Below are 24,194 nucleotides of genomic sequence, written 5' to 3' on the forward strand. Positions count from 1 at the left end.
AGGCTGTGTTAGAATTAGGAGGAGATGGCTGTCCCTCTGTATTATGTTTGGGTTTGTCGGCATTAGAGATGCCAGTAGTTAATATAATAATAATATTATAATAATAATAATAATAGGAAGAGAGGAGTTGTCTTACCAAACAATAAATCTGTGTGAAGCGAAATGTTTCTTGAGTGGCTTCTGATTACAAGGAAGAAGATGCAGGGAACACCTTTTGCTGGACATGCACTTACAAGTGTTAAGTTTTCTGTATGACTTTTTTTCAATTTACAGTGCCTCATGGGTAATATAGAAATGCGTTAGTTGTTGAGTTACTGAAGTAATCAGTTTGTTAAAATCTGTAGTAAAATATTAAACATTGTCAAATTTGTCAAGAGCATGCATTTAGTGTATTGATTTTAGACTCATTTTGCCATCTTTCAGTATTTTACCCAGGAATTGTATAATTTGTTCAGAGCATATACCAAATGTCACACTTGCCACTGATCCAACCAATACCATTTTTTGTGGCATGACTGAAAACATACTGCTGGCGTTACTGAAAGATGTATGAAACTGGTAACAGTACTTTGACATTTTTTCATTGTTTTTCTCTAGATATAAAAGACTCCTTAATGCAGGCTCTTGCCAGTTATGTCTGTTACCCTCATTCCCTGCGAGCTGTGGAGAGAATCCCTGAAGAAGAGTAAGTCATACAGCTTTATTAGTTTAAGTATATGTATCCGTGTGTGTTTGCAATAAAATACACACACACACACACACACACACACACACACACACACACACACACACACACCTGCATGTGTGGATAATTTACAGCTTATTGAACAGTGGTATACTGAAGTCATAATACGAAATGCAAAATCCTGGAATATCAAATTTTTGAAACTTTGCAGTGCTGACCTCAAAATACCTACCAATACCATACATGTACTACATGCATACTGTATCATTTCACAGTAAAGCAACAAACAGTACTGATACTCCATTAATGAAACTGAGCTGAGAAAGCAAGTCTACCTGTCTACTCATGTAGTGGAACAGGTATTTTAATTTCAGCATTTTATAATTTTGCCGTTTCAACATCATAAATGTAGTATTATGAGTTTCAGTATATTGTTTTGGACATGAACCCTATACATACATTCATTTATGCACACACACACACACACACACAGGCAAACACACACACATACAAATACACACACACACACACACACACACACACACACACACACACACATATATGTGCGTGCGTGTGTGTGTTTTTATTTAAAATTATAAAGGTACTTTTTTTTCCTTCATGCTTCAACATTGGGAAATGGCGTTTTCGTCTCCTTCAGCCTTCAAGCCAGCATTTTATTAGCAAATTTCACTATCTAGTGGTTCTTTATAATACTTTGATAGTGTTAGTTTTGTATTTGACTTTGGATTCAGCATGTGATTCAGCTCTTTTACATCCAAGTGTTGCTGTTTTTGCCATGTCAGTGTGAACGCAACTGTCAGTTATTTACACCTCTGTGTTGTATCAGGGCTTCGTTTTGTGACTGATTTCAAAGGATTTCATGTTGCTGATGCTTTTTCAAACAAATTGGACTTGGTCAAGCACTACGATTTTCGCCATGTTATAGCGAGCTGAACTGAAAGCAATTTACAGTTCAGCTATCTTGTGGTTTCGCTTTGGGACTGTTTTGAAGAAATTTATGTAGCTGACTGCTTTTTTCTATTAATGGATATGGTTTAGCATCTGTGCCATCAGGACAATATCATTGGAATTATTTTTCATTTTCTATGGACATCTTTGAACTTTTGTGAGCTGTGTTGGACTTCAAACATCATTGCTCTACATTTATACTCAGTACTTGTACTGTTTCACCAAAAATTTTTTTCTTCTTGGTTCACTACAGCTATTATACTTTACATATATCAGGTTTTATGCTCATTTTTATATTCATGCATAACCTTTATTTGTTATAGGCTCATGAGGAAATTTATGTTGGATGTTTATTGCGTACATTATATCAAGTACTAAGGATACTATTGTGTCACTTTATTGGCCTCTTTTAAGAGACCAATGATGCTGGGATTGTGAGCTTCACTATTCTAAGTGTGATGCTTTACTATTTTTGCTCATTGGTACTATTATGTTTACGATCCAGATTATGGTATACAATTCTTGGGAGTATTTAGGCAGCACATTTGTCATGCTCTTGTCAATCATTTTATATTCATTGTGCTATGCATCTTCTAAACAATAAGTCACATACTTATTTACTAATTTCATTAGGCATTTTCATGGGCCTCATCCTTTAGGTATGCAACTATTGTGAACCTTTAGTGAGTATTGCTGTTATATGCAAGATATTTGTTATATATTTTGAAATTATCATCATCATAATACGCTATCGACAAATAGTGTTGCATATTGTAGTCTGAACCAATTGTAATATATTTGATGGTGTTTAATTCAAGTATTATCTTATGCAACTTCACTTCATATGTGGTTTTTGATATGATGGGCTTTACTACCTCCACACAGCTATTTATTCCTGTGGCACCATTAATCCAATGGTGATTTTTCACCATTTTGAACAATTTAAACTGGTTAGGTTTAGTCGCAGTTATATGGTATTTACTTCAGTTACATACTTTTTCGGTGACTTCAATTTTATCTATATTTCCAAATTTATGATACCAAGGTGGTTATTGTCTGTTTGACCCATTTTTTGGTTCCTATATTATTATCCACAGAACATAATCCATTCTTTAAATGATATTATACTTAATAGTGGGTTATTTATTTATTTTTTTATATATACAGTTCCTACATCTTTCCATATTTATATTTCACAGTCAGTTGTGTTGGATTTATTGTTCCATGAATCTATACTATTATCTTGAACTCAAATTTGGGCAACTCAATTTATATTCATTATTTATATTTGATGCACAATATTTGAATTGATGTTCCATTTGGGTATTTGACTCCATCTGTACCCGATGCACTTAATATTGTTTTTTGGCCATTTTTCAGGCTCACCTCTGACATTTTGGTCGCTGCATCAATCATATATCTCTATTTTCATTTTTTGAACCAAGTCATATTTTGACTAAGTGAAGTATTTGTTTTTTGGCTTATTGGGTCAACTAGGACCGGCAAACGATTCATTTTTATGAGCAGCAGGTATTTTGGTGGGGCTGTTATATATATTGTAGTTTTCTACAGTCATCATAATCATATTGCTTATTGATCCAGGTTTGAACCAGCCAACATCACTTTTTAGATTTGTTAGTCATCCATTTCTGGATTTATCTTGCGTTCTTTGTCAGTATTATTCCCACGATTGACTATGGAACTGCACCAGTTGCTCACAGGTCTATCTGCCGATAGAGATGACCTTTCAGTTTTTGGACTAGGTCCAACTGGTGAACGGATGGATAATTTTGGTGTTGCAGCAACCAATGACAGTTGTGAAAATATTTTTTCAAATTTAAATAAACACATGAGAGCTTTACGTAACAATGTTTGGCACTATAAGCTCTTCCGTGCCTATTTGCTTAAAGGAATTACCCCACAGAGTAAGGATACGTACACAACCTTTGGTAAATTCCCCTGATGAACTCTTACTTAAACAATGGAGTGAGGTTCAACAAGAAATATCTCTCAAATTTGTTGAAATATTAGCTAATTACCACAATAGAGTCATAGAACAAGAAATCTCATCTATTACTTTGCTTAGTGAACAGGCCAAGGAATTTGAGGGTCAGACTATTAACACTGACAGTATCAAAAATTTGAGTAAGGAACTACTTACATTAGAATCTCAGTTAAAAGAAAGGAAAAAGAAAAAGTTTCACAGGGATCTTGATTACTCCAAAGGTGACCCTTTCAGTTTTGAAAACAAAGCTAAACATGTCCATTTCATTGCCCATAACCGGATCACTCCGAAAAGGAAACGGACAAAATCTATTCTTAAAAAAGGTACACCTTCAAATACTGATACTTCAGCTGATGATTATTCCTCTTCTGGTCCAGATACTGACTCAGGGGTGCCACAGGCTCACCAGCATTAAAAAGAAGGAACTCTACAATCACGCAGGGTTTACACGTAGGAGGGGGGGAGGGGCAGAAAACATAAAGGTTGTAAACAACATGGAAACTCTATTACAGATGTTTGTGACAAAGTGAATAATGTAAATATCACTAACATTTCATCACATGTCCTCTCCTCCTCTGAAATTGAGATTTTGAATAAAGGATTATCTTTCATCCCTGGCTTTTTTGTTTCAGAAGAAAGTTTTGCTAAGGATATAATTTCATTTTGTAGAACTCTTAATTTAAAACTATTTTTTTCAGGATCAACAATCATCAAAGATCTCTGATGAATTCAAATACCACAGATCTTCCTTCATGCCGTCCATGAATCACCATGTTTCCATGTTTCAACAAGCTATGTTAAAAGAACTTCATTTTCATTCAAAATGCATTCCGCCCTTATCAAACAATGTGTCTAAAACATGTATGGATAACATCACTAATCTAGCCAGCAATCATGAGTTGGTCATTTTGGCGCTGATAAAGGAGGTTCAATTGTTGTTCAGGATGTTTCACAATATGATCATGAAGCATTCAGCCAACTGTCCAATGCATGTTACTATTCTGAATTATCTATTGATCCCACACTTATTTTTAAAAAAGCAGATTGATTCTTTCCTGATGTCAGCTGTTGAAGAGGGGATCATTACAAAAAATACACAGTTCCAACTCACTGTCACCAATCCCTGCCCACAATACATATACTTTCTACCTAAAATCCATAAGGATCTTCACAACCCCCCAGGCAGACCCATTGTCTCTGGCAAAAATTCATTAACCGAGCCATTATCTCGGTTTCTAACCAAACATTTACAGCCCCTTTTACAAAGTGTCCGAGCTAGGATCAGGGACACTACTGAATTCCTGCATATCATTTCACACACAAAACTTGAGCCAGACTGGTTACTTTGCACCTTAGATGTTAAATCATTATACACAAACATACCACACTGGGCTGGTTTGGAAGCTTTGGAATATTGGCTCAATAAGACAGAACTATATAGGCCAGGTTTCAACACTCTTTTGTTGTGTTTGACGGAACATGTACTGACTAAGAATGTGTTTTTCTAGAAGGGAAAATGTTACTTGCAAACGAAGGGGACAGCCATGGGGGCTTCTTTCGCACCCATATACGCGGATTTGTTCATGGCATATTTTGAAGAAAAGGTCATTTATGACAGGTCTCACAATATTTATATTGATGAGATGGATATCTGGCGTAGGTACTTAGATGATTGCTGGTTGGTATGGAGGTCCGATAGTGAATATCTCTCAGAATTTATCACTTATTTGAATGATAATAAATGGGGAATCGAATTTTTTGTCAGCTGTGATAAAAATAAAATAATTTTTTTAGATGTTTTGGTTTGCCGTACATCTGATTATACGCTGTCTACAGAAATTCACCATAAATTCCCCGAAAATAATTCACTACTCCATGCCTCCAGCTTCCATCCCCCACACATTTGCAAAAACATTCCCAAATCTCAGTTTATGCATATTAAACGCATTTGTTCTGATCAAGACACATACACACGTTTCAGGGATGATCTTGTACACAGATTTCACGACCGTGGATACAGAATGGGTCATCTTCTACACACCAAAAATATTGTTGATAGTATGAAACATGAAGATTTACTACATTATAAGACCAGCAATAAATCCAACTCCGAACCTCCCGGATTCATCACCACTTATGGACGTAACACCAATACATTGATTAATATGGTCCAACATAATTGGAATATATTAACACGTGAACCCAAACTTCAGGAAATCCTTGGTGATAGATGTTCATTTTCTTTTCGTAAAGGCAAAAATTTATCTGCTTTCTTTAATCATTTTAAACACACTGATGCTACAACCACTCACACGATACAAACTACATTATCAGGTGAACCTTTATTTGGATGTTTTCCTTGCGGACATTGCACATATTGTACCAAGTTACTTAAAACTAAAAGTTTTACCAGCCAAAATACCCCAGAGGTGTATAATATAAAATTCTTTGCTAATTGCTCCTCCGACTGGGTTATTTACTTGGCCAAGTGCAATTGTTCTGCATTTTATGTTGGCCAAACTTCAAGACCATTGAAGCTACGTATATCTGAGCATCTCAGCGACATTAGGAATAAGAGGGAAACGAATGCCTTATATAAACATTCTTTAAATCATCATAATGCATGTTTCAGTTTTATCATTATTGATAAAATTTTGAGATCTAGAAACAATAAATTAGGTTGGCATGATTTATTGAATTCAATGGAGAAAAAATGGATTATTAAACTTGGTGGGCTCTTTAAGCCTGGTCTCAATGAACATTTGTAATGAATCACATGATTCAAGGAATTTCTTATAAATAGGTTCTTTTTTTGTATTTTATTCAAACACTGAAGAAGGCTCTGTAAAGTAATTGCCGAAACCGGTCTGTCTAATAGGACCTAATACTTTTATTAAAGTATTTTTCATTATTTCAACGTGCCTTGTTTGCTGGTCCATTTTTGTCTTGTTTATTTAAAAACACACATGCTTTGTGGAATGGTAGAACTTGATCACAAAACTTGTTGGTTTATATATATATATATATATATATATATATATATATATATATATATATATATATATATATATATATATATATATATATATATAATATTATTATATATATAATTTATATAATAAATCAGTCGATTTAACAAACACTGATATTCTGTTTCCTTTTGTGAAATAGCATAGTGGAGTTTGTACAGTGTTTTCCAGACTATTGGAGAATAAAGTTTGATTTCTGGATAGTCCGGAAAAAAACAGATAGAGGTGGCACCCCTAGTATCTGGCTTATATTATCAGATGCCCATTATTCTCACTGCTGCAGTAGTTCTTTTGGCTGTATGAGTTGTATTCTCCCTAGGACACAGCAACTGGCTCCCTCCCACAACTTCACTCTGACTGCTGATTGGGCAGTGCAGAGGAGGGAAATCAGCAGTTAGTGTAAAGAAATCTTCAGTACTTTCTTATTGCCTTGAGAGGAAGCAGCTCTGAGTGTTCTTTTTACAGGAGCAGCAGTCAGCTTTGAAGCTTCATTTCTGGCAGATAATTCCTCACAGGGTAGCCCTTCTGCACAGCAATTATTGTCCTTTAGAGAGGACAATAGTTCCTTTATTTTGTAACAAAGTATTTTTCCACTTTAAGAAATTGATTTCTTTTTAGAATATCATAAAGTCTCCTGTCAATGCTTTAGGGGCTATTTTTTAATAAAAGTGTACTGTTTGTGCAAATTTTGGATATAGTTTGAAAACTAAGTGGTTGAGAAGTGTTTTTTCTCATTCCTCCAATGGAACTCTGGAAGTTTGCACTATAACTTACAATGGAGAGAGCCTAAGCTTTTTGATAAAATCAAATTATGTCCCCACGTTTCAAACATGTTTATATCTCTGGAATCATAATTACTAAAGAAGTGTAAATAGCAAAATATGCTGTTAGCATTCTTTAGGTTCTAGGTTTTAAACTGGATTCTGTAAGTCACAGCAAACATTGTTTGCAATATTCTGTAAACAACTTGCAGTATCACGGTAACCACACAGGTTACAAACATAATGTCAGCAACATTTTTTCATCCAGCTGAGAACTTTTATGTGGGGCTATCCAGTTCTGTCTACTACTTGGATGTGGAGATATTTAGAGAAGTATGTAATTTATGACAATATAAATAAATAATGTATGAACAGTTAATATCTCTGTACCTGCAACAGACAGAAGCCACGTATTAGTGCAGTTGTACTGTCCATCATTTAGCCTTTAAGATAAAAATCTTTCAGTAACTCATATGCATCAGTAAGATGCAACTAGAAAAAAAGCCCAGAAGCATCACTAGGCTTTAAAAAGTTAAACTGGCAAAAAAATTTTGAATGTATTTAGTACTTGCATATACTTTGTAACCAATTACCTGTTATCTTTGTTGGCAGCAGGCTTTGCAGGCAACTGATTTATTTCCGAGAGGGATTTAACAATTGTTATGTTAATTTTAAATACAAACAGTGTGTTTGTAAGCTAATTGTGAACACTTCTGGAACAGCTTACCTTTTGGCCAACTCCAGCTTTCAGTCCTCATCTCTGGCTGTAGCATGTATACTTACACCAGTCATGCTGGCTTTTCTCCTGCTGTACCTAAGCAGACGAAGAAGCAATCAAAGAGTTTTTGATACCACCATGGGGGCTCAGTCAGTGCCTCAGCCATTCGTGAGTGAATCTGTAGTAGCTGTCTGTTGCTCCTCAGACCACTCAACTTCTTTGGGTTCCTGTTGTAGTCCTTTCAGCCGCCACAGACTGGGTCAACTGTTACAGTGTTGGTTATGGGCATAGTAGAGCCATTACTTTGGGTGAGAGAAACACTGCAGGGGATGCTTCTCGGGATAGCCAGAGAAAGATGCATCTTGATGGGACTGATTCTACTTTGGGTCAGAGAAGAACTACGGGGGATGCTTCTCGGGATAGCCAGAGAAAGAGACATCTTGATGGGACTGAACTGCCATCTCCTAGTCAGTCTTCTGTCAGGGTGTTACCTGCACAAAAAAAAAAGACTAGATATTGTTCATCAGAAGACATCATGTTTGTTAGAAAGATGATTTTATAACCTTATCCAAGCAATTATTGCAGGTTGTTATTCCTCCGTCTCAGAAATCCGTACTTGAGAGCAATGTCATTAAAGAAGTTCTTAGTGCTACTACATCTGGTGATTCAAAAGCCTGTAATTCTGATTTAGAAGAACCATATTGCTTTCCACATCTTTTGGGAGAATTTTCTTTCTGTCAGACTCTTTCCAGGATGAATGAGGCAGTTTTGTGGGAACAGGTGGATAATTCCCTGAACTGAGGAGATATATGTTACAAGTGGATATACCTCATTCTACACCATCTCTCCTGTTTTGCCAACCTTGGAGGATGTGTTTAATGTTACCTATAATAATCTTGTTACTCAATTGTCAATCCCCAATCCCCAGAAAAGGAGGATAGATGCACAAAGTACCTCAGACTAACAAAAATTTGTTTTTTCATCTTAGATTAAACCCAGCTGCAACATCTACCTCTTAGCCAGCTGGCAGTAGATTATTAGATCTGATGTCCTTTCCACTCATTCCTTAACTGATGGGTTTGGATCCAAGACTTGAATCTGACTTGGTCATTTCTGCCAGATCACTGGATCCAAGAACTGTCAAGCTCCTCTCTTTACCCATAATGCCCCGTCAACCTAACATACCTCAGCTCTTGATTGCCACCATCAGCTTCAGATGCAGATCCACACTGCTCTCAATTTTTTTTTGAGTTTTTGTAGCCTGTTTTTCGTGAGTTTGTTCTAGTTTGCATGCTTTTGTATTCTCTTGCTCTCCTACCTCCCACCCATAATCTTTTAAGCTAATTTCCTTTCCCTTTTGGCTGCCATTTTTTGGTACCAATTAAAGTACCATTGTTGGTTATTATTCCTCCTGCATTATTCTTTTGAGTACTTCTGTCTACCGTTGCTGGTAGTTTTCTTCCTTGCTTTCCAACTCAGATGCCCACAGTGAATGCATGTATTGCCTAGGACCAGCTCATTTAGATGCAAATTGTGCAATCTGCTCTGTTTTTAATTCCAGAACTTTAACCGATCAAAGAAAAAAATTGTTCTTGAGAGGCCTTCTTCCTTCTTCCTCTACTTCTTCAGAGGTTGCTGGCCTCAAACACCTATCAGTCTGACAAATGTAATTTAGATTCATTTCCTAAGGAAAAGGAGTTCCATAAGAGGTCTTCTAACCATTCTTTCTCATTGGTTCCTTCTTCAGAGCCCCCATCAGAAAGAAGTCAGATCCATCCGTCTCTGATCCAGATGTTTTGAAACTTAGATCTCCTCAGATCTGTATCCCTCTGCTTGTACCAGATCCAGTTTCTTCATGGCACGCCCGACCTCCATATACAACATCATCTCTTAGTTCTTACCGAAGCCTTTCAGAAGCCAGTGTTGATTGGATGATGAGGATGTTTCTCAGAGGTCAGATTCATATGGGGATGCTCCTGGCTCTGACTCCCACTGGATTTGCAATTTATCCTCTATCCACTTCACCCTTGGCATCATCTTCTCCAATCAGACCCACTGTTTCAGAACCCTTGGATCTGAGATCTCTGGAGATGTCTTCATTGGATCCAAAGATGATCTGTTCTGTACACCAATGGTTCCCCTGAGTTGACCAGCTCGGAGTCTTTTGGGGCTGGAAGTTTCTTAGAGCCAAAGCATTGGTGCTGAGTTCAGGGGGTTGGAGTCAACTCTAAAGCTTTTGGCACTGTCTCTTCCCACAGTGCTTCTGTGCTGGATAGCTTGAGTCTGACTCCCTCCTTGGGTGGAGTGCTGCTGGGGTTGCAGGAGTCAACGGTTCGAGGAATCCCAGCTCATTTGCCATCTACTCCTGTGTTCCCTAGGCATTCTGCCTTTAACGTTGTGGAGATGGCTTTCTCCTTGCCTAGAAAAGGGACAACCCTGCCCCCCTTGGATCAGGCATCCCTGCTTTATCCATTTCTGTGCTCATGCATCCTTTCCACTGGGATAGACAGCCCGAACTAGTCTCCAGTTGGTCTGTCAGGACATCAGCTCTTTCGATACCCCACCAGAGCATCCCACTGAGGAAGTCTCTTGGAACAGAAAATGTGAGAGGAGGCACCTAGACTCCTCCAGGAATATCTCACTGAAGAGACCAATTTTTGATGAGAGTGAGGGGTTCCACAGATCACCGCCTGAAGATGTCTCCTTTGGAAACATCTTAAAGCTCCTAAAATGAAAAGGTAATTGGTCCTCAGCCACCTGCTTCCAGGAGGAATCTGTGTTCCTGGAGGCTTTTGTTTCTGACCTGTTTACGTCTTGTGTGCCCCCCCCCCCCCCCCCCAGTCAATCAGCTCATAGACCTTGTTTCTTGCTGGGCATGGAAGGAGATGGATACTGTAGAGCCAATACCAAAAAGACCAGAAAAGATTTTTGCCACCCCTGCCAAAGGACTGATCACACTGGAGCAAAGGAGTTCCCGTTGATGCCATGGTTGTGGCTGCAGCCACTAAGAAGAAACTGGCAGAACAGACTTCCTCTGTTCATCCCCTTATCATTGAGTCCAGGGCTTTGGACAGGTTTGGGAAGCAAATGTATGTTTCAGCAACCTTTGTCCTCAGGTCGCTAAATTATCTGGCACATTTTACAAGGTTGCCAGATGTCTTTCTTGGTCCATATCTGCCAAGGATGAAAATAGAATCTGCTGACAACTGACTACTCTTCAGTCTATTTCAAATGCGTCCAGGAAGTTGATCTCCCATGCAACAGGCGGTACCTCACGGGTGGCAGGGGTCAGGCATAGCCTTCAGGAGATGTGCCTGGATGCATTTCTGATTTTGTGGACCCCTTTAAGTCTTCGTTCATCAGTGTGCCTTTTGATGGTTCTTCCCTATTCAGCCCCAAGGTAAAAGATATGCTCTCCAAATGTGAACAAGTGGGAAAGACCCTGTCTGTTGTGGGTGGTGTATGATGTTCTTCATCTCACATTGCTGCAGTCCTTACATATGGGTAGTCCGCTGTCCTCGGTCGGACCGAATACCAAAGTATTAGGCTGACGTCGGTCATGGGCGCTCAGATCTGACATCATAGCGTCAGGGTATAAAAGCGCATGACCGACGTCATATCCTCAGTCTTTTTTGCCGCATGGTCCGATGCAGAAGCAGCGTTGCAAGTGCCGTTCGGCGTTCTGAAATTTTCGTATTCTGAGTTTCAGACCGAAACCAAGTTGGGCTAAGTACCCCGTTGGGGAATATTTTTGTTTTTTCTTGCCTCAGTTAATTCTGGATGTCAGAAAAAGTGAATAATTGTATTTCTTGTGGGAAACAGATACCGCATAGGGATTATCACTCTCTTTGCATTCCTTGTTTGGGACCGGACCACGACGTAGTCGGGTGTCGGTTTTGTGCTAGGTTTAATAAGCGCACTATAAAAAGAAGGTTAGATTGTGCTAGGTTAGTCTTTTTTAAGCGGTGTAATTATAATATGCCGTCGGATCCTCCGCCCGCTTCCACAAAGAAGCGCAAAGACAAATCCTTGAAACCTAGACAGGTTGATTCGTCCGTTTCGGACTCTGGTCCTGCAGAAGCTACAGTGGAGCAGGTGGATCCGGCTGAAGTTTCTGTTGAGTCTCAGGGGGAAACTTTGATTTTGCAGGATGTGGCCTCACAGGAGTCAGGTCAAGCTGAAGGGCCCTCTCAGGTTACTGTTTTCCCTTCTATGCCTAAGGTGGTTAGGCCTTCTGCTACTATTTCTAAGGCTTCTTCTAAGGGCAGGTCTGTTTTGCCTTCCTCTGGTGTCCCTCCAGGTACTTCAGGGTCTGTGCCTAAAAAGCACATGCTTAAAATGGCAGAAGATTTGATTACTTTAATTAGAGGTTCTATGCCCCCTCCTGATAAGAGGCCCAGGGTGGAGCCAGAGTTGGAAAGTTTGGATCAGGCCTCAGACGACTCAGACTCTTCTGCTGAAGATTTTCAAGATTTTCCCCCTTATTCGGATTCTGATGCAGAGGATTCCACTCCTTCTGCTTCTCCTCCAGAGGATTTTTCGTTTTCAGAAACTCTGCATTCCATGAGGGAGCATTTTAAGTGGGAAGGACAGGATTTCTCTGATTCACGAAAGAGGCTTAGGGAATTCTTGTTTTACCACAGCATAGACCCTTGGCTATACCTCCTGTTTTGGATGTTGTTCAAGATGTTTTCTCGAGGCTTCCCTTAATCCAGATTCTTTGCCTCCTGCCCAGTTCAACCGGACAGGTATTACAGGGTGCCTGAGGCTCATAAATATCTGTATAAGAGTCCTAGGGCGGACCCAGAAACTATTAGTCAGGGGCCTAAGGGTGTTAGTGCTTCTGTTGTAAAGAATCCGGTTCCTCTAGATAAGGAAGCTAGAGCTTTGGATAGATGGGGTAAGAAGGTGTATACCTCTTCTACTTTAGCAATGAGGGCTTTAAATTGCCAGTTTCATATGTTGAAGTATCAGAATTTCCTCCTTTCTCAGCTAAAATCTAAAGTGGATGCTTTGGCAGATGGCATAGAGTGTAAAGAATTGCAGGATTTAGTACATGTCTCTGAACAGATGGGTAAGCATTCTTTTAGTGTGGTTTTGATGCTGTACAGGCCTCTTCTAGGGTGGCTGCCACTGGATCAGTTCTTCGTAGGCATGCCTGGCTTAAGGATCAGAATTTGTCCGAGCATGTTAAAGCTAGAATTCTGGATGCCCCTTTACAGTCTGAAGTTTTGTTTGGTCCCCCTGTGGAGTCGGTTTTGAAGAAAATGGAAGACAAGGCTAAGTCTATGCAGACTGTTAAAGATTTTTTGCAGGTGCAACCTCCAAAGTTTAGTAGAAATTGGCCTACTAAGGGGTGGACCTACCCTTCTTCTGGTTCTCAGTCTAGGGGTAGATCTAGATGTGGCAGGGGCAGAGCTCACAGTACATTCAGGCCTAGAACTTGGAGTTCACCTGCACAATCTGCAGGTGAGGGCAGGGGCCAGTCCTTTCGTAAACAGGCCCAATGACCTACATTTTCAGCTGCCAGATTCTTCTTCCCTGGCAGCTCCTTTGGGAGGAAAATTAGCACTCTTCAAGCAAAACTGGCTTTTAGTCACCCAGGACAAATGGGTAATGGACATTATAAACCGAGGCTACAAGTTCTATTTCCATACATTGCCTCCTTTCAAAGGCATGCCAGACGTTCCTCCTCGGCAAAGGATAGAGGCTCACAAGCAGATTTCGTTACTTCTTCAAATAGGAGCTATACAGCCAGTTCCTCTGTCAGAAGTGGGACTAGGATATTATTCTCGCCTGTTTCTAGTACCAAAGAAAGGGAACACGTGGAGACCAATTTTGGATTTATCTATCCTCAACACTTATCTGGACATTCCAAAGTTCAAAATGCTGACGTTACAACAGCTTTTACCTCTGTTGGGAAAAGATCACTGGATGGTAACTCTGGATCTCAAAGAGGCTTATCTTCATGTTCCTATCAGGCCCAGTTGCAGGAGGTACCTGCGTTTTCGGGCTGGAAATTTACATTATCAGTTCTCTGCATTGCCCTTTGGCTTATCTACTGCGCCCAGAGTGTTCAGAAAGGTTCTGGCTCCAGTGATAGCCTTTTTCAGGTTAAAAGGAATACAGATTTATCCTTATTTGGACGATTGCCTGATTATTGCACAACACAAAGATGAACTTCTGCATCATCTACAGTATGTGATGGTAGTGTTAAGATGCCTAGGGTATTTTGTGAACGAAACAAAGTCCAGTCTAGTACCCTCTCAGGACATGTGCTTTCTGGGTGTAAGACTGAATACAGCTTCCCAGATGGCCTTTTTGACCCCGGACAAACAAAGAAGCCTTTCTCTTTATTTCCATCAAATGTCTCTACAGTCCAGGCTGACTGCAAGGACAGTCCTTCAAGCCTTGGGGTTCATGGCATCTTGTATTCTGGTGCTTCCCAATGCCAAACTGCATATGAGGAAGCTTCAATGGTATCTCAAAATGTATGGACACAACACTGCCAAGATCTAGACACTGTCATTCAGATAATACCTTGCATTCAGAAAGAATTTTTGTGGTGGGCTCAGGAATGTCACCTAAACAAGGGACTCTCTGTGACCCGACCAGAGGCGAGTCAGATTCTAACGACAGATGCCTCGGACAAGGCTTGAGAGCACACCTCAATGGAAAATGGGTGCAAGACACGTGGCCTGTCAGACTTCAACATTTGCATATCAACTTGAAGGAGATGTTAGCAGTCCAATTTGCATTGATGGCTTTCAAGGATTTACTTCACCCAGGACAGGTGTTGATTCAAACAGACAACACTACTGTCATGTGGTACATCAACAAGCAAGGGGAACCCATTCACCCTCTTTGCAGGCAAGTGATGATTTTGTGGGAGACTGCTCTCAGTTTACACCTCAATCTTCAGGCAAGGTTTCTACCAGGAGCACAGAACTCCTTAGCGGATGTGTTGAGCAGACAAATTGTGGATCCTCACGAGTGGAAACTGGATCCTCATGTGTTTCAAAAGTTGACAGTGTTATGGGGACTCCAGACATAGATCTGTTCGCTTCTCCACTAAATTACCAGTTGCCAAAGTTTTGCACAAAATGTTTCATCCCACAGCTTGGAAGGTGGATGCTCTATCATTCAGTTGGAGCAATCTTCATGTCTATGCCTTTCCACCTCTGCCTCTCATTCCCAAGGTACTCCTGAAGGCCAGAATAGACAAGCCATCCATGATTCTGATAGCGCCCGGATTGGCCTCGACAGCACTGGTACCCACTACTGAGGAGTTTGGTACGGAGCCTCCATGGCCTCTGCCTTTGATTCCGTGATCTTTTGTCTCAGGAGGGCAATCACTTCCTCAATGTCAAGATTCAGTCTCTGCATCTCACAGCCTGGCATATTCTGTTTTAGACCCTGGAGGGTCTCAGCTTCCACAACAAGTTTTGAATGTTATTTTGGAGGCCAGAAGGCCTAGTACAAGGAAAGTTTACGCTGATAAATGGAGGAGATTTTTCTTTGGAGCAAAGCAAGGACTTTGATGTTTCCAAGCCTGATTTAAGTGTTTCTCTTCAATATCTTACTGAGTTATTGGACAAGGGTTTGTCTTTCTCCTCGATAAAGGTTCATGCTGCAGCCATTTCTGCTCACTATGACTGTGACCCTCCTTTATTTTCCCATCCTTTGTTTAAGCAATTTCTTAGAGGGCAAAGAACATAAGACCCCACGTAGAGCTCCTACTCCTGCTTGGGATCTCAATTTTGTGTTGGAAAAGCTTACTCTACAACCTTTTGAGCCTGCAGCTACTGCCGAGTTAAAGTATTTATCATGGAAGACTGCTTTTTTGTTGGCCATTACCTCTGCAAGAAGGGTTTCTGAATTACAGGCCCTTATGGCAGTGGAACCTTTCCTGATTTTTCATAAGGATAGGGTATCTTTGCGTACTAATCCTTCCTTTATGCCTAAAGTGGTTTCTAGTGTGGCCTTGAACCAAACTATTCATTTGCCTACTTTTTATGCAAACCCTCAAAATAAAGGGGAGAAGATTTTGCATACTTTGGATATTCACAGGCAGTTACTTTATTATTTGAGCAGAACCAAGGGGCTCAGGCAGTCTCAGCAGTTGTTTGTTTCTTTTGCTTTGGGTTCTCATGGAAAACCTGTTTCAAAACAAACTATTTCTAAATGGATTGGGTTTTGTATTTCTTTCTGTTATTCCCATCATGGTAAGGAGATTCCGGCTGGAATCAGACCTCATTCCACTAGAGCTACTGCCACTTCTACTGCCTTTCTAAGGGGTAGCTACAAAGATATTTTGGAAGCAGCCACTTGGAGTTCAGTACATACTTTTTCCAAGCATTACCACCTTCCTCTTTATTCTAAGTCTAGGGCTGGATTTGCCACTGCAATATTACAGGGCATTTTAGCAGCCCCTAATGCTTTATGATTTTGCCATCCTCCCTTTACCTCTGCTTTGGGATTCTACCCATATGTAAGGACTGCAGCAATGTGAGATGAAGAACATAGTACAGTTTTGTACCTACCATAAATGTAGATGTTCAAAGATCCACATTGCTGCAGTCCAATTTACCCTCCCTCCTTCCCCTCTGTAGTTTGGCATGGTTATATGGTTTGGGTGATGGTTGTTGTTGGGCATGTTTTCGGGAGGTATCCTGTTTTTGGGCTGTGGCCTTTCTTTTTAGGGCCTTCTGACATCTGGGGCAAGAAAAGACTGAGGATATGACGTCGGTCATGCGCTTTTATACCCTGACGCTATGATGTCAGATCTGAGCGCCCATGACCGACGTCAGCCTAATACTTTGGTATTCGGGCCGACCGAGGACAGCGGACTACCCATATGTAAGGACTGCAGCAATGTGGATCTTCGAACATCTACATTTATGGTAGGTACAAAACTGTACTTTTCTCAACGTCTCAAAGACCTTCCTCAAGAAATCCGTTAGGATGTAGAAAAATGTGGTTTAGAAAATTCCAGGGTCCTTTCCAAGATTCACGTGAACATAGTTCCCCCAGGGGTAGAGGGGGGACTTGAATGGAAGATGCTGTCCTTGTGGAAGAGGTGGCCCACAGAACCAGGTCTTCAGGGATTTCTTCTTGGATAAGCTCTGTCGGCATTCCTGAAAGGAGGCCCACTGTTCCCCTCTGGAGGCAGTCGGGGATGTTTGTCTCTGCACTGGAGAGCATGGCTATCCATAACACAAGATTCCTTCTTAGGTGCAGAGAATCATGCCCATTTGTTGTACTACTACAATTCCCAAAGTTCCACCCAGTCAGAGGGAAGCAGCGTCTCTAGAAATAAAAAAAAAAAAGCTGCTAGAAAAAAAGTGTCATCAAAGAGGTCCCCCCCAGACCAGAGATGATCCAAAACTTGCTCTGGATTCTTCATGGTGATAAAAAGACAGGGGACTTTAGACTAGTTCTGGATCTCAACAAATTAAATCAGTTCATACAGTATTCAGAGTTTCAGATGGTCACAGCTCAGTCCATTTTGTCCCTGCTACAAAAGGATAATTGGATGTGCTCGATAGATTTTCAGGATGCGTACTGTCGCATCAAAATGCAGAGGCACTTCCAGCACGGCTGGGAGCCAGTCATTACCAGTTCAGAGTACTGCCCTTTGGTCTCACCACCCCCAGGTTGTTCATCAAATGCATAGCAGTGGTAGCAGCTCACTTGAAACTACTGGGATTCCAGGTGTTTCCATATCTAGATGACTGACTCCTAACTGCCCCGACCAGGCATAGACTCTTACAGGCAAAAGACTCCTTGCTCCAGTTGTGTGTTCATCTGGGAGTCCTGGTCAATTAAAAGAAATTTCAGCTCACACCAGTGCAGAGTCTGGAGTTCATAGGTGCTCTTCTGGATACAGTCAGTCAGATAAACTCTCTCTTCTCTACTCAAATACAGACACCGAAGTCCCAAGTTAAGAAAGTGATTCAAAGTTCCTCTCTTCTGGCCCAATTAATCTTTAAAGCCCTGGGATCTGTGACAGCAGCTATCCTCTTTAAAGATTCCACATGCAAATACTTCAGTGGATGCTTCTTGTCCATCTCTTCTTGTGCTCCATTCTTCAACATCTATTAACTGCTCCAGTCAAGATCACACAAACATACAAAAGCTGTCTTTTTTGATGGACTCGTTCAAACCAGCTCTGCAAAGGATGTCCATTTGTTATTCTCCTGCACATGGCCAAGGTGACCATGGATGTGTCCTAGTTGAGGTGGGGGGGTACTACTTGGGAAGGACAGTCCAAAGTATGTGGTCCCCAGACGAGGCCAAGATACATATCAGTGGCCTGGAAATAAGAGCAGTCCTCCTAGCATTGCAGGCCTTTCAAGATGTTCTGCCATTTGGGACAATTGCCATTCAGATGGACAATATGTCATTGGTCTGGTATATCAACAAACAGGGAGGAACCAGATCTGAGAGTGTGGCCGTGAGCAATCTCTTCAGTTGTTTTGTAACAATGCACATCCCAGGGAAATCTAAAGTGATTGCAGACAAGCTAGGCAGGCCCATTGTGTGATGTCTTACGAGTGGTCTGTCAATGTCAAAGTGGCAGAGAGGATTTTCTGTTCATGGGGCCAGCTGTGCTGCAATCTATTTGCCTCTCCCCTCAACCACAAATGCAGCAGGTTCTTTGCCCTGATTCTTCTGATGGGGGAATCACTAAAAGATGCTCTAGTCCAGTATTGGCCCGCCAGTGTTCTTTATGCTTATCCACCATTGCCTCTCATCCCCAAATTTCTACAGAAAGCATTTCATTTGAAGACCATGGTTATCTTCACTGTACCCTTCTGGTCTTGTCTGATCTCCTTCCCCTTCCTCAGGCCTCACCTTCTACATCTGCTGTGGATACAGAATCCCACTCCAGACCTCCTGTCTCACTCGACGGGTGTGACTCCTCCAGACTTAACAGGCTTCAGACTGATGGCATGGTTTCCCCATTTCCATTGATTGCTTGACACTCCAGCCTCTTCTCTCTTGTTTTTCATATATTGTTATCTTCTCTAAAAGCTACTAGAAGGATTTACAGAAGTAAATGGAAGATATTTCATTTCTTGACCCTTAGCAAGGACCTGGATCCTTTTTCAGTGCCTATGCCATTTATCCTTAACTTTTAGCTTCAATTTGCAATGAAGGTGCTAGTTTTTCCACTATTAAAGTGCAGTTGGCCGCCACTTCTAATTTCCACCTGGGTGAAAATAACTCTACCTTATCTTCTTCTAAACAATGTAAAGCCTTTCTCAAGAGAGTCTTTTTGCTTAGACCCCCCATTAAAGGATCCTACTCCTCCTTGGGATTTAACTATCATGTTTCAGTCCTTGACACAAGCTCCGTTTGAACCTTCAGCCAAAACATATCATCATTTTTTGTGTTGGAAAACCGTTTTTCTGGTTGCTGTTACATCACTGAAATGAGTATCCAAACTCCAGGCTCTATATTCTAAACCTCCTTACTTGGTTTTTCACAAAGACAGGGTGTCTTTGCAGACAAATCTGTCTTTCTTGCCTAAGGTAGCATCCGAGTCCAACATAAACCAGGTCATTAATCTGTCAGTTTTCATTCCTAACTTTTCAAGTAATGGAGGGTATATGCTCCACTTTTTTGGATGTGCTATCTTCACAGAACTAAAGACTTCAGGAAATTGAATGTTATTTGATGTGATGATGTCCTGTCTTGCCTTCATTCTTAACTAGTTGGGTTCGGAACCGATCCTCTGTTCCAACTCGGCCTTATACAAAATCTTGAGGTCTTCCACTAGCTTGTGGCTAAAACCCTATCCCATCATGCCCTAGGAAGGATCCCCAGATCTTGTTTGCCGTTAAACAAGATCGGGTGCTTCCTACTGGCTCTGGCTAAGTGGAATTTTCTTATTTCTTTAATTTATCATACTTCATCTTATTTTTGCATAGTTTGTAATAATCTCTTAGTTTATTATTGCTGTACTCTAGCTAGCGTTGTTAGGCAGTTTTAGTGTGTTCACTGCTGCTGTTTGTTGTGGTTGGCCGTTGTTTCTTCTCAAGGCCTTTTTCCCTTACCCTATCCCGGCTTAAAACTTATTTTCTTAAGCCCGTTTTGGTTAGAGGGCTTCCTTCCTTTGGATTTATAGACAAGTTTGTTTAAATTAGAGAGCTCTGTCAAACTTGAGTTTTGGTCATAGGTTTTTCCTCTTTAAGAAATAAGGCTAGCGCATTTAAATTAGAGAGCTGCTTTTGCCCATTTAAATTAGAGGGCCTTTCCTTTCCTTTGTAGTTGGTGTGTTTCAAAAAAAAAAAGTTGTGTTTATTTATATATATATATATATATATATATATATATATATATATATACACACACACACACACACACACACACACACACACACACACACACACACACACACGCGCACTTTGCTGTAGTTTTTCCTGTTATTGTTGATTAGTGAGATGTCTAAGCAGTCTAAGGATGTTAAACCCATGGGGTTTAAAAAATGTGGTAAATGCAGCCAAAAAATGTTAGTTACAGATGGACATATGCTTTGCGTGTACTGTCTCTGAGCGGTACACCTGAGAGGTGTATTGAAGACCACTTTTTCAGAAGCTATCGAAGTTCAGTGTCCTTCAAATTCGGGCCATTCCCCCTCTTCAAAATCTGATGATGTTGTTTTTCTTTCAGCTATTCCTGGTTAGGGGTCGCCACAGCGGAACTCCAGTCCGCTAATGATTGGCAATCTATTTTTACGGTGCCGAGGTGCCAGCCCGACGCCCAACCTTCAACGAAGGCACGCCCATTCACACATGTCTTGCGAACGCCACTCGACCACAGGGAGGACATGCAGACTCCACACAGAAGGCGCTCCAGCCGAGAATCGAACGGGAGAACCTCTTGCTGTGAGGCAACAACACTACCGCTGCACCACCGCGGCTCCCTCTTCAAAATCTGATAATTCAGGGAAAAGTTCATCTTTCTCAGGGGCTCATTCGGAGCTGTCAAGAAAGTTGCAAAAAGTTTCTTCTTCGGAGCCAAAGGCTGTCAGGCTTAAGAAACCTTCTACCTCGGCTCCTTCAGTTTTGGAGCAATTGGGTTTTCAAATACGGAGCCAGTCCCCAGAATTGGAAGTGGTATCTCAAATATTAAAATTTCCTTTACTGTGATGAGGAGAGTGCTGTCTCCACAGACAAGTCCACTCTCAGGTCCAGACATTCTTCCCCCAAAGGCACTGGTGTCTATCTCGGCACTCGCCACTGCATCCACAGAGACATGGAGACCCTAGACCTCAGGATGCCCCATTGGATGAACCCCTCTCTTCTGAAACCTCTCCAGAATACCCTTCTGAAGAGGTCCCTTGTAAGAGACTTTGCAAGAGGAAGCATTTAGACTCCCCAGAGGAGTTAATCACATCTATACAGACCTTGATGAGTCAGAAGGCTCCCCACGGTCGCCCTCTGAGGATGTCTCCTTCGCAGACATTCTGGAAGTACTTAGGTGGCTGGAAGTCCATCAACCCTTCTGAGGAGGAGTCTACTCCTGAAGGCCTTTGAGTCTCTCCCCTTCACCACTTGGGTGTCTGCCTTTCAATGAACTGATGGACCTAGGTTGTCGAAAGGCATGGGATTCTCCAGACTCAGTGGAGCCAGTTCCCTGGAGGCCAAACAAATTCATAACATCCCCTTCAGATAAGAATTTTCTTACAAAGGGTATCCCAGTAGGTGCTATGGTGGCGGCGATGACCACCAAAAAGGAATTTTCAGAGATATCCTCTTCTGTCCATTTGCCGAACAAGGAGTCTCATATGATAGACATATATGGAAAGCGCACCTTTTCTTCAGTGACCTTTGCACTCAGATCACTGAATTATTTCACCTATTTTACCAGACTTCAGAGAGACCTCCTGAAAGAACTAGGAGATGCTCTCCAAGGTTCAGTAGCTGAAGGGGTATCAGAAAAGGTTTCCTGTCAGCTCTCCACCTTAAATTCAGTGATCAACTCCTCCATGAGACTCGTTTCTCCTGGATGCGCCTGTGTGACTTTGCAGAACCCTTTAAATTTTCTTTTGTGAATGCCCCTTTTGATGGCTCATCTTTGTTCAGGCCAAAATTCAAAGATACACTGACCAGGTGTGAACAAGAAGGAAAAACTCTCTCTGCCATTGAAGTCCATTTTTCCCTACCTACCAGACCTTACCCAAAGGGTCAGAAAGGAGGAAAACTGTGTTTTCGAAAATCCCAGAGAGCTTTCCTGGACACACGTGGTGATTCTTCCCCCAGGGGCAGAGGGGGAAGTGCTAATGGAAGACGCTGACCACTTGGCAGAGGGGTCCGCAAAATCAGGGTGACAGGGAATCCTTCCTTGCGTAAGCCCTTTTAGTGATCCTGAAAGGAGGCCTGCCTGTCCATCTGTGGAGTCAGTCAGGGGTCGCTTATCTTTGTACCCAGAAGCATCATATCCAGAGGTTACTCCATACCCTTTTCTTTCTCTGTCCCAAACATAAAAAAGCATGCCAGACGTTCCACCCAGTCAGAGGGAACAAGCAACTTTAGAAATTCAGAAGTTGCTGGAAAAAGAGTCATCCAGAGAGTCCCCACAGACCAAATAGGATCTGGAACTTACTCAAGGTTCTTTTTGGTTCCAAAAAAAACAAGAGACCGGAGACCCATCCTGGATCTCAGCAAATTAAGCAAGTTAGTGAAAAAAAATCAAAGTTCCAGATGGCAACTCTGCAGTCGATACTCCCTTTTCTGGGACAAGACAATTGGATGTGTTCTATAGACCTCCAGGATGCGTACTACCACATAAAAATGGACAGGTGATGCAGCAGTCATTTGCGTTTTCGTCTGGGAGCTAGTCACTACCAATTTCAAGCTCTGCCCTTTGGTCTCACTACAGCCCCCAGAGTGTTAACCAAGTGTATGGCAGTAGTCACGGCTCACTTGAGGCACCTAGGATTTGGAGTGTTTCCGTATCTAGACGACTGGCTCCTAACCGCCACCACCGAGCATCTACTAATAAAAGCGAGAGACACCACATTGAAGCTCTGCTGTCACCTAGGAATCACAATAAATTATGAAAAATCTGCCTTGTTGCCATCTCAGCATATCATTTTTATAGCAGCAGATCTAGATACAACAAGAATGATGGCAAAACTTCCCCCGAAAAGAGTTCAAGTCCTAAGGTATCAAGTCAAAAACCTACTTTGAGGAACAGTCCTGAAAATCTTGGGGACCATGGCAGCAGAAATTAACTTGATCCCATTAGCACGTCTGCATATGAAAATTCTGCAGTGGCTTCTGTTCACTCAGTGGTCCATGCAGAAACTGCCCATGTCCCACCAAATTATGATAGAATCTTGCAAGAAAGACCTTTGTTGGGGCCTTCACTCCACTCATGTGACATTAGGTCGACCTTTTGTTCTCCCACAACCTTTAGCCATACTGACCACTGATGCTTCCCAGATGGGATGGGGGAGCATTATCTGGGAAAGGCAGTCCAAGGCACCTGGCAGGATCACGAGTCCCATTTGCACATCAGTGTCCTAGAGATGAGGGTGGTGCTTCTAGCGTTGGAAGCATTCCAAGACTCTCTTCTGATAGGAACTATTGCAATACAGACAGACATGTCAGTTGTGTGGTACATAAACAAACAAGGAGGAACCAAATCTTACCCCCTTTGTCGGGAGGCCCTGAGAGTATGGCAGTGAGCTACCTCCTCCCAACGCTTTCTGATGGCAACACACATCCTGGGGTAATCCAACGTGATAGCAGACAAACTAAGCAGAGCGATTCTGATGCCTCACGAGTGGTCTCTAAAACAAGAAGTAGCAGAGAAGATTTTCCGCAAATGGGGCCAGCGACCTTTTTGCCCACATCCATCAATGCCAAATGCAGCAGCAATCTTGCCCTAATCCCCCTTCTGGGGGAGTCATCAAGAGATGCACTTGTACATCATTGGCCCTCGGGTCTCCTCTATGTCTTTCCTTCCTTTCCATTCAAAGCCAAAGTTCTTCAGAACACCAGTTCCTTTGGAA

The 24,194-nt window shown here is 41.5% G+C and overlaps 1 protein-coding gene across 2 annotated transcripts in view; it reads left to right on the forward strand.

The window, feature by feature from the left end:
- RNF123 (ring finger protein 123) overlaps positions 1-24,194 on the forward strand; it is a 4,282,987-nt gene that overhangs the window by 2,022,822 nt on the left and 2,235,971 nt on the right. For both annotated transcript variants that reach the window (XM_044077780.1, XM_044077781.1), the window contains exon 29: positions 598-685. In XM_044077780.1, coding sequence (XP_043933715.1) covers positions 598-685 — 88 coding nt within the window. The remainder of the gene's footprint in view (positions 1-597; positions 686-24,194) is intronic.

This window comes from Protopterus annectens, chromosome 7.part0 (genome assembly GCF_019279795.1).
Source record: "Protopterus annectens isolate FY-2018-M chromosome 7.part0, PAN1.0, whole genome shotgun sequence".
In the NCBI taxonomy this organism is placed as follows: domain Eukaryota; kingdom Metazoa; phylum Chordata; order Ceratodontiformes; family Protopteridae; genus Protopterus; species Protopterus annectens.